General features: G+C 32.2%; 2 protein-coding genes across 4 annotated transcripts; one reads left to right on the top strand and one right to left on the bottom strand.

Annotated features, from left to right (window-relative positions):
• The first annotated feature begins 1,156 nt into the window (after positions 1-1,156).
• On the top strand, positions 1,157-2,755 carry LOC111698422 (zinc finger Y-chromosomal protein 2). Of its 2 annotated transcripts, XM_023468761.1 has the most exons (3): positions 1,157-1,321; positions 1,580-1,959; positions 2,041-2,755. In XM_023468761.1, the coding sequence occupies exons 1-3, from the start codon at positions 1,192-1,194 to the stop codon at positions 2,197-2,199; spliced, it is 669 nt and encodes a 222-aa protein (XP_023324529.1). In that variant the 5' UTR covers positions 1,157-1,191; the 3' UTR covers positions 2,200-2,755. The 2 variants fall into 2 exon arrangements, with proteins under 2 accessions (XP_023324529.1, XP_023324528.1); XM_023468760.1 differs by having other exon boundaries at positions 1,158-1,321; positions 1,580-2,751.
• Positions 2,756-6,772: 4,017 nt separating this feature from the next.
• Positions 6,773-13,556, bottom strand: LOC111698397 (uncharacterized). 2 transcript variants are annotated; one of them, XM_023468722.1, is made up of 16 exons: positions 13,456-13,556; positions 13,150-13,244; positions 12,432-12,523; positions 11,877-11,951; positions 11,621-11,699; positions 10,952-11,039; positions 10,574-10,762; positions 10,297-10,369; positions 10,023-10,187; positions 9,097-9,646; positions 8,818-8,890; positions 8,298-8,426; positions 7,898-7,960; positions 7,530-7,656; positions 6,988-7,059; positions 6,773-6,875 (listed from the first exon to the last, which is right to left on the bottom strand). In XM_023468722.1, exons 1-16 carry the CDS (start codon positions 13,493-13,495, stop codon positions 6,773-6,775), a joined length of 2,013 nt encoding a protein of 670 aa, XP_023324490.1. In that variant the 5' UTR covers positions 13,496-13,556. The 2 variants fall into 2 exon arrangements, with proteins under 2 accessions (XP_023324490.1, XP_023324491.1); XM_023468723.1 differs by having other exon boundaries at positions 8,818-8,878.
• Between the last annotated feature and the right edge of the window lie 441 nt (positions 13,557-13,997).

The following is a 13,997-nucleotide window of genomic DNA, read 5'->3' as shown; positions in this document are numbered from 1 at the left end:
TTTACTGAGCGTAAAAAGATAGATCTTCCACCCAATTAGTATTAACAAAACTAATTTGTTTGCGTCATTCAAAATTAAGCTGGAATCACAAATAGGTTATTATGAATTATTACTTTATAGCACGAGGAAGGAGGTGCAGAGGCGCCATGATCCCCGCAAAAATGACCTCCGAGCCTCAGGATTTGCAGAATTACCTCCAGGCCCCGCAAAACTGGTCTCCCAGCCTCAGTGACGTCACCAAGCCTCCCGCCATTCTGTCTCCACGCCCCGCATTTTGGCTCCAATAAAAAAAATATTTGGCTTTTATTTCCATCAAGAACCTTTTTCTCATTCCATCTTAATGTAAACTTTTACAGAAAAACAACTCCAGAACAATTGAATGAATTAACATGTCAAATTTGTTGATTAGACGATTCTTTAAACTATTACGGAGTCTACTATGAAGAGATATATTTTGATATTTGTTTGGTTAAGCCAACCAATTTAAACAAAAAATAAAAAAAACAACAAGCGGAGACCAAAATGCGGGGCGTGGAGACAGAATGGCGGGAGGCTTGGTGACGTCACTGAGGCTGGGAGACTAGTTTTGCGGGGCCTGGAGGTAATTCTGCAAATCCTGAGGTTCGGAGGTCATTTTTGCGGGGATCATGGCGCCTCTGCACCCCCTCCCTCATAGCACTGCTAAAATGAAATTCAGTATGAGGTCTTTGCATAAGAAAGTGCACAGTTATTGTATCATAAAATATTTGATCATTTTAAATTGTATAAATTCTTCTACGATATGTATATGATTTTATTATAATTACGGTTTCCAATCGGAATACAGGGCTCGCAAGTAAAATCAATTGCGCTGAAAACCCTAATTATAATGTGATATCCATGGAATTTTTTTTATTTGAATGTGAATGAAAAATTTCTTTAAATTAAATTAAATTATCTCTTTGAATTGTTATTCTTAGCCATAGTGTAATATCTTTTTCTTAAAGTTAAACTGTTTAAACCATTGTAAATTAGAATGTGAAAAAGTAATTTTTTATATTTGATCTTTAATTATGAATTACAGTCGTATAATTGACATCACATACTGAGAATGTATTGTTTCAAATAAAATAATTTCAATCTTAATTAAAATATAAATTTTCTGGTATGATAACAGTAATTTGTTTTATTAGATAAAAGCTTATAGATAGAATGGATGGAGTAAAAACTGCATTGAAAGAAGACAAAGTTACAAGTAAAGAAGAAAAATCTACTGTAGAAGATATGGTTACTGTTTACATAACAGAACAAGATATCAAGATGGAAAACACAGAACTCAAAGGTAATTATTAGGTTTAAAAATCATTAAAACTATAAGTTCAGTTTAAAAAATGAACATAAATTAAGCTTTGCCTCTTTCTGAGAGCACTTAAAATTGAAATAAATATTCATTACAAACTATTACTAAAAAGTAAATAGCTACTGGGATTCAGTCCTAAAAGTGGACAGGGTCAGATCGAACATTGCATCCCATTCAACACTGTTATTGTCTACAGATCCTGGCTCTTCAATAAAACTGTTAAACCAATAATATTTTTAGAGGAAATGATATTTGAAGATCCACTACAATCTAGAACTAAGAAGAGAAAAAATGAAGGAATAAGTTACCTATGTACTCAGTGTGAATACTCCGCAAAAACTGCAGCTGGTCTTAAGAAACACATAAAGGTTATTCATGAGGCAGTCAGGTTTCCATGTACTCAGTGTGAATACACTGCAACACAAGTAGGGAATCTAAAGCGTCACATTAAGAAAAAACATGAGGAACAAGAGAGAGTTAGATATCCATGCTATCAATGTGAATACTCTACAAAAACTAAAGGAAGTCTAAAGTCACACATATTGTTTAAGCATGAAGTAAGGTATCCATGTAATCAGTGTGAATACACTACAAAAACTGCAGGAAGTCTAAAGTCACACATGATGTTTAAGCATGAAGTAAGGTATCCATGTAATCAGTGTGAATACACTACAAAAACTGCAGGAAGTCTAAAGTCACACATGATGTTTAAGCACAAAGAGCAGAATGGATACACAGGAACCACAGCGAACCTTCTCAGAAGAAATATTAGCAAAGAGGGATATCAATGTGATCTATGTGAATATGCTGCAACAACAGCTGGAAATCTAACAATACACATTCATCAACACTTCAAATAAATCTTGGCATGGCATGAAGGTGTTAGGCATCCATGCAGGGCGGAGAATCATTCCTGGAGATCTGGAGGTCAAAGTTTAAAATTGGTCATGAGAAAGTTGGGCTTTTAATCTCTTTTCACACTTACTAGCGAAATATTTGTTTATTTTACCCTAAAATTCAATTATTTTTTCTTATTCAGCCAATTAAACCCTAAGAAAAAACACCTAACTTCTAATTCTGGGGGGAAAAAATATTCGGCTAAAAAGATGGGGTGGGACGATTTTTCAGAGAAATATACACACCTCCAATTCATCCATGTAATCTATGCAGATACACTGCAACAAGACTATATCATCTAAAGTTGCACATCAAATATAATCTTAGATTAGTTCAGATCAACTCATTACCTACTCAAGTCTCATCAAAATACAATATTTTCATTTATATTTATGTAAAAATTTAAATGTATTAATGGATAATTTAAATTATTTGATCTCTTAAAAATTATAAGTCATTGTCATGTAATCATTTTCTATTTGTCAATTATTCAAAAGCAGAAAAGTGTTATTTTGATATCTATTTCTTTATAATGTAATAATTTATTTCAGCTATTGATACTACTACCATAGTATTTGATTATTGTTTTTCTTGAGTTTTGTGCAACAAAAAAGATGCATAGTCAAAGTATTGATTTTTTGTCAACTTTTATTGAATTTTACTCATTGAATAATATCTTGTTCAGTTTATTTGAACTTAGACATGATATTTTAGGATTTTTTAAAAATTATAATTATGTGATATATTCGAATTCTTTCTAAATAAGATTGTGAAATTATAATTTTTGAATATTTGGTTTATATAGATTACAGTCATCTAATTAACATCTCAGAATGTCCTGTTTAATATTTGGTTTATATAAATTACAGTCATCTAATTAACATCTCAGAATGTCCTGTTTAATATTTGGTTTATATAAATTACAGTCATCTAATTAACAACTCAGAATGTCCTGTTTAATATTTGGTTTATATAAATTATAGTCATCTAATTAACAACTCAGAATGTCCTGTTTAATATTTGGTTTATATAAATTACAGTCATCTAATTAACATCTCAGAATGTCCTGTTTAAGAGAGAAAAGTGTCAACATATTTTTGATTAATGTTCTGCTATTTTTGTAGATTATGTTTTATTTTGTAATAAGGGTAATTTTGATCATAAAAGTATATAATAGAAAGGCTGGAATGTCAATAAAAGGAGGAAAGAGGGCAAAGAGAAAGAATTACCTCTAAAAATATCTTCTGTTAAAGATATGTGTACTATTGATATAAAAGAAAAAGAAGATGGAAAGTACAGAAATCAAAGGTTATTTTTAAAGTTTATTTTTATCACTCCTAATCAAAACTTTAAAATATATTCATAAATCAACAGAACTGGCAGAATTCTGGGTCTAGCGTTAGCCCCAAGGATTCTGATCTAGCATTCATTTTCTTCTATTTAAATTAAATTTAAAATCTTTATAATAAAATCATAATAACTAAAACCGAGTCTAGCCAAATCCTAAGTCTTGCCTTGGGCTTTTGTAAGAGTAATTTCAAGTGATACCTCCATGTAATTATCAACTGTGGTTTCTCTACAAAAGTAATTTCAACTGCAGTAAAAAATATTACAATTATCAGAATCAACAACTTTTAAGCCAAGATAACAATAAGAAAGGGAGCTTGTAAAGCATTTCACCACACAAAGCTTCCTGACAAAAAACGTTTCCTGTCAGAAATCGTCTCCTGCTACAAAATGTTTTGTTTGTAAATGTTTCCAGCGTTATATTTATGTAACTAGTCTTTAGTCTATATTACCTCTTGGGTTCCCTCAAAAAATTTCAGCCCATCGGTCCAGCCGTTTGGCCAGCTATAGCTGACATATAAATATATTCGAGCGAAGAGCTTCATTATATAGATTAACAATTTTAAAGTAGTCATCACTTTAAAATGATTAAGAGAAAATTTGATTTAACATAAACCGGAAGCAACAAATCTTTATTTGGAAGGGTTTTGAAAGAAGGAAATCTACATTTGATGCTCTTTTGAAAAGGCCTTGGGCACTACTTTAATAATCTGCAAAAAAATTAGCAAATTTGCAAAAAATGAGCAAAAACAAAAAGCGCGGAAAATATGATAGGTTATACATTTTTGAAAAGCCCTTACCACGACTAATCCAGATATGCAAAATAAATCCAAAATTTTATAAAAACAAAACTTATATAAAAAAACATTAAGTGTGCAAATTCTCTTTACAGGCATCGTTGTAAAAATTGATCAAAATTTCTTCGCAAAAATTATGCCATCTGCTTCCTTTTGTTCAAGGCTTTTCAAAGAGCTATAAAAAGTCTAAATCTAATGACCGGAAGTAGGTCTAAATATAGATTTAGTCTGGTATACGTAAAATAAGGCATTCAGGCAGTAGGTATAAAAGCCCCGCTTTGAGCCTAAAATGAGGGGCATGTGTTAAGTTAGAAAAGTGATAAATATGAACAGCCTCAGACCAATACTTTTTGAGTCTTTTCCAAAAAACGTCTGAGAGGGGGGTCCCTGGGACCCCCCACCCCAGTCGGAATAGGGTTAAGGCCCAAAGAGAGAATAACCAGCCTCTGAAACTGTACATGGAGAAATTGTCGTATTTTTTAGAAATGAGCGAATTACTCGAGCTCTGCAAACTCTATTTAATATTTTACTTTTATTTTGAAAATATGTTAATTTTTTATGCATTCTACTATCCGAAGACCGTACTGCCACAGAATTTCTTCTGGAGGGTTTTTTAGGCTTAGGATTTACAACCCTGGTTGATCAAGAACTTCAGCTCCTTGATACTTCTGCAGACCCACATCCTTCGTACCAGCAACAAAAACCCAGCTATCACAAATAAACCAATTCACATTTAAAAATTTAGATCTCAGTTAAATTTTACCTAAAATGGCCATCCTAGAGTTTCTCGAGAAAAAATTAACGAAAAAAATTAACAATTTTATCCTGTTGAACATTGGCTTTCCTTGTTAATGTTTTTTTTTTCTTCATAAAAATTCAAACTAGTAAAAATTATAAATAATTTTAAATCACTAAAAAAATATTAGAAACCTCATAAAAAGTTGAATAATACGAAAAACTGTAATCTTTTGTAAAATATTTAGACCCAAAACATCTGTTATAATAGAAGTTGAGGAAACAATCATCTAAAGGATGAATCCTTAATATTCAACTTATTAATAATAACTTTCTAATCTTATTACTTTAGTACATGTAAATAATAAATAGTTGCGCGCATATTTTTTACTCACAACTTTTATATTGTCGCCAATAAATATATTTATCTCTCCTATTTTTATTCCCATTTGATGGTAAAAACAGACCGGACTTGGACAATGAAATCAGAAGAATATGTTTTTGTTCTTTATTAGCATTATCAGATATACAAATATAATCCAGACAAATTGAGAACAATTTAAAGTAATCCCAATTAAACCCGATTACTTTCAGGTTCAGTGGAAAAAATGTAAGAACCCGGTCGTATCATCTTTTGAATAAAATAGTGTTGTTAAAAATTGGTATTCAGAAATAAAATTGTAACTTAATTATTTTAAAAAGCATTGAAAGCTCTATTTTTAAGACTACAATAAATTATCTAACTAATTATGCGATTTCAGTTGTTACATAATAACACTGATTACGAGTCATTCTGGCTTGATGCAGATTTCTTGGAAAACAAAACTGCAGAAGATGGAATGATAAAACCCATAATGTAGATTTTATATTTTAAATGCATTGTAAATATCTATCTATATATAATGGTGAACAATTTAAATTTTTGATAGTTTCTAGTTGGTAAAAAAATGAATAAAAACTTTAAATGGCATTCTTAACACAGTTTAACATACAGTTGGTGTAAAAATAAACGTAAAATATTACATATGCTTTATCATGAGGTACTAATTAAAGGCACATAATAAATTTTTTGACACTGTACATTTATATCTCTTGTACTTATTTTTCCAGCTGTGTAATATCTCCCTCCTCTAGTTCCTTTAATCTCTTCCTCCTCTAGTTCCTTTAATCTCTCCCTCCTCTAGTTCCTTTAATCTCTTCCTCCTCTAGTTCCTTTAATCTCTCCCTCCTCTAGTTCCTTTAATCTCTTCCTCCTCTAGTTCCTTTAATCTCTCCCTCCTCTAGTTCCTTTAATCTCTTCCTCCTCTAGTTCCTTTAATCTCTCCCTCCTCTAGTTCCTTTAATCTCTTCCTCCTCTAGTTCCTTTAATCTCTCCCTCCTCTAGTTCCTTTAATCTCTTCCTCCTCNGGGGGGTTAAAACATCTTATTATAGAAGCAAGATTTTTTGGGAAAAGGCAGTTTGCTTCCCAGCTTCCCTCTACATAATGAACAGATTAAAACTGGTAAAATATCTTCTAGCCAAGGGCTAAGGGTAGACTTAAGTGATGTTACTGTTCGTCTTAGACGATTACCATATAAAGAAATCAAAAAAAATATCTAAAATCTATGATATCTGTACATAAACTGTTAATAATATGAATGCAATTACTTTTATTTTTTACCTAATTCTATCTGCTTCTCTCTCTTCCTCTTCATAGAACATGCTAAGGAAAGACCGCAGTTCTGCATATGAGAACCGAAGGTACTGAGCAACTTTGTGACTGAAAAAAATTTCTTTCGTAAAATTAGAAATTTGTAGGAATTATTTTGAGGGTTTTGATTAATTTTGATTAATTACAAAGATGTACAAATGATAAGTAAATTTTAAAATACCTGATTTCGTTGGTGTTTTCTTTATTCATCAAATAGATCTTAGCAATGTCCTCATGTGGACCAAGATTAACCCTAAAAAAAGAAAATCAAGATGGGACAGGATTTAATGAATTTGAGCTAGGTGTAGAAACAGTTCAACCACATATCTTGAATTGGTAATTCAGTATTTGACCATTTAAACTCCACATTAGCACTACAGATAAGATAGTGCATCGACTGAGCTCAAATTCTACATGAAGACATCAAAAGAATATAGTGCCAATTGACCTTTTCCCCATTTTTTCCCTAATATTACTCTTAATTAAACAAAACAAAACTTTTCCTACTTAAGCAATTATATCATAGATAAATAATCTTTATTCACTACTAAATTGGGAACTCAGCTTTACCTGGAAATCTAGACTTGCCCTACAGAAGTAAAAAAATAACTCATTTTGGAATTATGAAATAGTGCTTTTACAGAGTGTCGAAATAAGAATTTGAGGAAAATCGGTCATTGATCAAACAGAGATTACTACTTTATTTATATAGATTACTGCTACCTGATAAGTAAAGGATACTCTGTATCTGTAATCAGCCTCGTCTCCCCAGACTCCTTTACCACATAGAGGCCAAAACTACCAGCCTCAGAATCTATCTTGTACTTGCTCAGAAGGGAGGATAAAACCTCTAATCAATACATATCGAATATAAAAAAAACAGATCATAGAATTTGCATTTTCTATAGAAGCACCTTAATAAACTACTTCATGTTTCCTCATAGTACTGCAAAGTTAAAATTAGATTTTCATACTAGGATTTTCTGATTTCTTATTCCCATAACTTCAGCAAATACATTAGAACTTAATTTTAATTGACTTGAAAATAGTAATGACTAATGACCATTGACCAATGTTTAATGTACTGTTTCCTTGTGTTGACTGCAAGCTGGTTGTCCAAACTGACATTGCTGAGTGTTTTGGAGGAGTAAACACTTAACAAAAAATATTACTTAGAATCACATGATCTAACTAATTATGTGATCTTCACCAAATTGAAGCTTTTCATTAATAACCCTTAACACCTTATTTTTTTTATACATAACATGATAATTGTTTTTATAATTTTGTACAAAATCACACAACAAAATTATATTTCTCATTTGAAATGTAAATATACTTTTAAGGTGCAAAAATTCAGCTTTGAATATTGCTTTTCAAGCCTTTTTCCCCCTTTTAAATCTTGACACTTTCAGCCTTTTTGATTGTTTTTTGGATGCAAAAGACGAGCTAAATATATTATGATATTTTAAACTAATCTATGGAAATTACCTGAAGTTTCTCTATCATACCAGTGGCCATTTATACTACTTCTTCTTCTTAATCTTGTCATTTTCTTTCCTCTTCTTCTTAGTGCCCGTGGGCCTTTAGATTTCTTCTCCTCTTCTTCAGTCTTCCTTCCTGTCAACATTACGAAAATTAATTCAAAGTAAAATGTTAACTTCTGAATTACAGAAATTCAAATTTATAAATAAAACTCTTGAGGTATTTTGAGGTGAAAATATAACAAGATAAATCTAAGATGTTAATTTTCTAGAATTATCCATTCTTTCAAGGAGATGGGTGGCCGTCGCGGGGGGGGGGGGTTTACCTTCAAAGTACTTTTTTCCTTTTAAAATTATCCCTATTCAGAGAGATCCTGACACATGTTGAAAAAAATTACTTGTCCGGGGAAGGGGGCGAAATGATTTTTCAAGATAATATATCTATTATATCTATTATAAGGAAAGCACCGTGAATAATTCTATATAAAATAAACCTCAGATAGATATAGAATGTGCTCAATACTTGCCTTTAGACCTGTTGCTCTGAGGTAAACTCCCTAGTGGTTTGACATCAGCTGAACTGGAGTCCTTTAAGCATTTCTAAATTTATTACTATTTTCAAAACAGCTGCTCAATACTCATAGCAGTTTGAATAAGAAAAAAGGTTTAGCTCTAGATGTAAAAAATAAATAGAAATTGTTAGTTCGAAAATAGGGCTTTGACTTAGCAATACTCAAATTAAGGACTTAAGGTGATAAATAACAGTTTGTTGGATAGGAGAAATTGTCAATTGTTAAGCTAAATACCTCCATGGAAGAATTACATCTCGATGTGTAGAAACCCATCTTGAAGGCCATCTTAGATCTTTTACTATTCTCTAAATTTTCCTTGTTCTCAAAATTATTCACATCTTCAGAGCTTTCAAAAGTTTTAATGTTGGGCAAATTTTCAGAGGAATCAAGAACGTTAGAATTGTCCAGACCATCATTATTAGATTTCAAGTCTTCAGTGTCCTTCAAGTTGTCATTAACCTCAGATATCTCAAAAGCATCAGATTTATCAAGAACATTTGAATTACTAAGCACATCGATGTTATCAAGAGGATCTGCTTGATCAACCACATCTATGCCTTGAAGAGTGTTGGAATTCTGAAGAATATCTTGGCTCTCAAAAAAAACAGAGTTATCAAGATCCAGCGTTTCCCCCTCAAGGTCATGAATTTTCATATTTCTAGATTTATCATTAGTTATGTCAAGTACACCAGACTCAAGATTAATGGCTTTTGATGTGGCAGTTTCACTCCCAAGATCTTGTGTACAGGTATCTCCGAAGTTTGGCAGATTTCCATTCAATTCACTAGAGAAAATATACAACTTACGTTTAAGCTTATGCATTTTAAACAGACGTTGTAATTAAAAGTGACACTCCATTTAAAACGAGACATGTCAAATTTACATCAGTACCCTTAAACATTTATCTTATTAATAATGTGGTAGATATCGTCGTTTATTTGCTTACAAATGTTTAATTTCGACATGTTCCGTCACAGTTTTTCAGCGGTATCCGCATGCCACATTTTTACAGAGCAAAATTTGAGTTATTTAGTTTTCTTGGTCAGACAAAGCTTTAAATCGGTAACATTGTGAATTGTTCATTTAATTCAACAAATAGAGGGTTAGTTGAAGTTTTTAAGACTAGAGCTTGTAGTAAAGTTAGTTTAGTTGCAACTTTCCTGATTTCAGAATTAATAATATCACAGTCAGTCTCTCCGTCCTCAGTCTCATAGATCTCGCTAATCTCATTAATATTCTTGGTTTCATCATAATCCACTAGCTTGTTCCTAGCTTTAGGTTTAACAGTTTTCACACTCATGGATTGACTCCGAAGTAAGTTAGTCCTGTTTTAATTCAAAATGTTATTTTATTTTATAAAAACAAATTTTCAAGCGGCAATAACAGTGAATTCAACATTGCGTAGTTTAATATAAAATGTGAATTTTGAATTCCCTGGATGATTGTTTTATTGGATTATCTTCTATAAGAGATTCTAGTAATTGCAGATTCATTTCACCGTTGCATTCTGAAAATATGTCAATCATGTTTATATCGTTGACACTCAAGATTTTTAAAAACTAATCACGTTTTCTAAATCTGATGTATCAGTCTTTTTTAGATTCAATAAAAAAATTTGTATAAAGAATAAACCATTTCTAATATATGATTATAAAATGAATTTGTCTCGAAAGACAAGAAAAACAAAACAAAAAATGAATTTAATTTTCACCTGTATCTAGTCTACTTAGTGTCTCCCATTTTTGAAGATCCGAGTTCCCTGTTTCCGAGTTGAGTTCCCCCGGAGGGAATCCGAGAGATAAATCCCCCGGGGGCAGATTGATGGAGCATTCACCAAAGGATGGAAAACATTCGTCCTCCGAGACTTCATCCTCAACTTTTATGTTTTCAAACTCAAAACCTGAAAAGATAATTAGAGATTGAAATAAAAAGAAAATGAAGATTTTATGCGAATTCAGGCTTTATGTAACAATCTTGTCAGAATTCGAGGATAGATCATATTTTGATTTTAAAAGCAGAATTGTGAATAGTGAACATAACGACTTAAAGTTTATTAAAATCCAATCATTAAACCACCCAACAAACTGACCTAATGAAAGTGCTTTCTTGTGTCTGTTGATAACCCTGTTATCCCCGTACTCCTTGAGTCTGATGCTGTACTCAGTCCCCCAGAATACCTGGGCAAATCAAATCATGAGATTGGGTTTAAACAAGTTAACCATCAAGAATACAGAACTTAAGTGTTGAGAATCTCGGGATCAAGCATTGATCTCCATCTTACGAAGAAATTAATTCATAATCGATGGTAATCGTACAATGCAGGGAAGTATGGCTATAACCCTCAAATTAGAAGTGCTCAAATTTGATATCGAGATGAAGAGTTCAAAATTAAAGATATTCCAAGTTAAAGTTCAGACCTATGCAAAAATGAAAAAATTTAAATCAAATAAAGTCTTTCAGAAACTGTTAAATAAGAAGTTTCATTAACTCCTAAATCTTATGAATCAAAAGATTCGACTCAACTTATTATGTTTATGCATCAGCTGATGCCAATTTACTCATCTCTTTCTAGTCGAATTTGATAGTTCCTAATCTGTTATTGATCCAGATTTTAAACTTACCTAAATTGCGCAAAAGATTGAACTCTAAAATAACTCCTCTTATTAAAGACTAAAGAGCTATTTAGAAGAACAAAAATGTTTAAATTTTTTAAATGTATCAGGAAAAATTGGATTTTATGTTTTAAATATTTAAATACCTTGAGAACTCCCTCTAAGAGAAGTCTCTGATTAACCTCTCTTGATGACAGATGGCACCGAGGAGTGGAATGATAAAATCTAAAAATTGGAAGTTTTTTAAAAATAGAATGTGAAAAAAATTGTTTACAAATACATTCTACAAATTAATGTTTCCTTGGCAAGAACAGTTTTGGAATTGTTGAAAATATTAATAATTTTAAAAACTTCAAATTTTATTTTAGTGTAACTAAAATACTGAAAAAGCTGGTAGCTAACCTGTTGTACTCTTTAACCTTGTTGCTAAGCTCTGTCTCAAGTCTAATGAAACTCTTGGAGCGCTGTCCAAAACTCCTGAAACAAATATTTACTTGTTATTCATGGTTATTATTGGTTTCGATTTTATTGGATAAAAGATTGATTGTTGGTAATTCTTAAATTACATTGTTTTCATGTGTTGAATCGATCATCTTGAATGCTTGAGCTCGATATCCTGAGCGGGCGCTTAAAATTTGAGAATAAATGCTTAATCCCTCAATTAAAGTTATCCCTGCAGGGTATGACACCTACGGGAGCTCGAAGAGGAATTAAATTAATCCATAGGTCTGCCTAAGATGGAGATCAATGCTTGAGTCCAATATTCACAATACAAAAGTTTTGAATTTCGATTAAGTAAGTCTCATAATGTGAAAAACATCTTGAAATTTTTTTTCAAATTTCAGAAAGTTTCAAAGAATCAAACTTAATTTAAAAGTTATCCATTATCCAATGTATAGTGGCCGCGTCGTTCCTTCCGGTTTTATCTATGAATGTAATATCCCTATAAGACTTTACCTATGAGATTCAGTGGTTGACCCGTGTCCAAACAGCTGAGGTCCGAAAAGGGCAGCGTAGCAGGGAATATGGCAGTAAGGTGCCGATTTATGCTGAAATCAGTAAAATGCAATTTAGAAGTTTATGTATACATCTTTGTTTCCGTATTTTTAGTCATTAGCAAAAGTAAAGCACCCGGCGTTTACCGTGGCATTCTAAAAAATCGTCTACTAGATGACTTGGCAGAAAGCAAACCCCTATGTCAAAGCTTTAAACGGCCATTAATCTAAGGTATAATTTTACCACACTCTTGGGATATTTACCTCGGTATACTGTCCAGGATTGAGCACTTTACCACACTCCTGGGATATTTACCTCGGCATGCTGTCCAGGATTGAACACTTTACCACACTCCTGTGATATTTACCTCGGCATGCTGTCCAGGGTTAAGCACTTTACCACACTCCTGTGATATTAACCTCAGCGTGCTGTCCAGGATTGAACACTTTACCACACTCCTGGGATATTTACCTCGGCATGCTGTCCAGGGTTGAGCACTTTACCACACTCCTGTGATATTTACCTCGGCATGCTGTCCAGGGTTAAGCACTTTACCACACTCCTGTGATATTAACCTCAGCGTGCTGTCCAGGGTTGAGCACTTTACCACACTCCTGGGATATTTACCTCGGCATGCTGTCCAGGGTTGAGCACTTTACCACACTCCTGGGATATTTACCTCGGCATGCTGTCCAGGGTTCAGCACTTTTCCGCACTCCTGGCACTTCAAGCAGTAAGGATGCCAATCATATCCCAGGGATTGACGTCGTTCAGCTAAAACAGGTGTTAACATTAATTCAATAGGTTAAACTTGAACTTTCAAGGTTTATCCAATATAACAGATTTATAGATTTCTTAAAACAAGGATTTCCACGATATTAATCAGTTTTTATTAGATCAATATTCATATAATCGTAATAAATTAGTGTTCTTTGTCTCATTTCAGTTCTTAGTTTAGGACTATAATATCAATTATTAAACTCACCGAAGAACACAGGTTTCCTGCAGCTGTTGCAAATCCACATTTTTCTGATTCATCTGAAATATAAGAATACAAAGATACAAATACTCCAGATTTAGCAGAAAAGAAAAACATCACAATAACTATAATTTTTGAACGGAAACTAGAAACTTCTGATAAGAAAGTCAAATTCAAATTCTTGTTTTTATATTAGATAAATCTTATTACCAAAAGAGTTGTAAATATGGTGTAATTTTAAAAATATTTATTATCACAGATTAGTGGGTGCTATCACACAAATACATAATTATTACATCAATTTCAAATGTCACGTGAAAACTACTGAATATAACACGCACTTCTAAGTTCTAACTGTAGTCATTAACAGCCTTAGAAAGGAATTGAGTCATATAGCCACAAACTAAAAATTTATAATCCCAATATCTTTGCAACATGATGGTGCAAACCTTTGATATTTCAAACTTAAGATTTTTTGCTCTCACAAAAGTCATAGTTTGAATTATCTTACGTCTATGAACTTGGGTTACAAAAATATAGGGATAAGA

This window comes from Eurytemora carolleeae, unplaced genomic scaffold (genome assembly GCF_000591075.1).
Source record: "Eurytemora carolleeae unplaced genomic scaffold, Eaff_2.0 scaffold50, whole genome shotgun sequence".
NCBI lineage: Eukaryota > Metazoa > Arthropoda > Copepoda > Calanoida > Temoridae > Eurytemora > Eurytemora carolleeae.
Note: the sequence above shows the minus strand (reverse complement) of the source record. Positions and strands in the feature narration are given on the sequence as shown.

Bases quoted from the DNA above. Each gene is read 5' to 3' on its own strand.
- LOC111698422 (XM_023468760.1), top strand. From the start codon at position 1,192: ATGGATGGAGTAAAAACTGCATTGAAAGAAGACAAAGTTACAAGTAAA. The intron at 1,322-1,579 runs GTAATTATTAGG...TAATATTTTTAG, and splicing joins GGAAAACACAGAACTCAAAG to AGGAAATGATATTTGAAGAT.
- LOC111698397 (XM_023468722.1), bottom strand. From the start codon at position 13,495: ATGTGGATTTGCAACAGCTGCAGGAAACCTGTGTTCTTCG. The intron at 13,245-13,455 runs GTGAGTTTAATA...CACCTGTTTTAG, and splicing joins CAGGAAACCTGTGTTCTTCG to CTGAACGACGTCAATCCCTG. The intron at 8,891-9,096 runs GTATTTAGCTTA...TAATAAATTTAG, and splicing joins GATGTAATTCTTCCATGGAG to AAATGCTTAAAGGACTCCAG.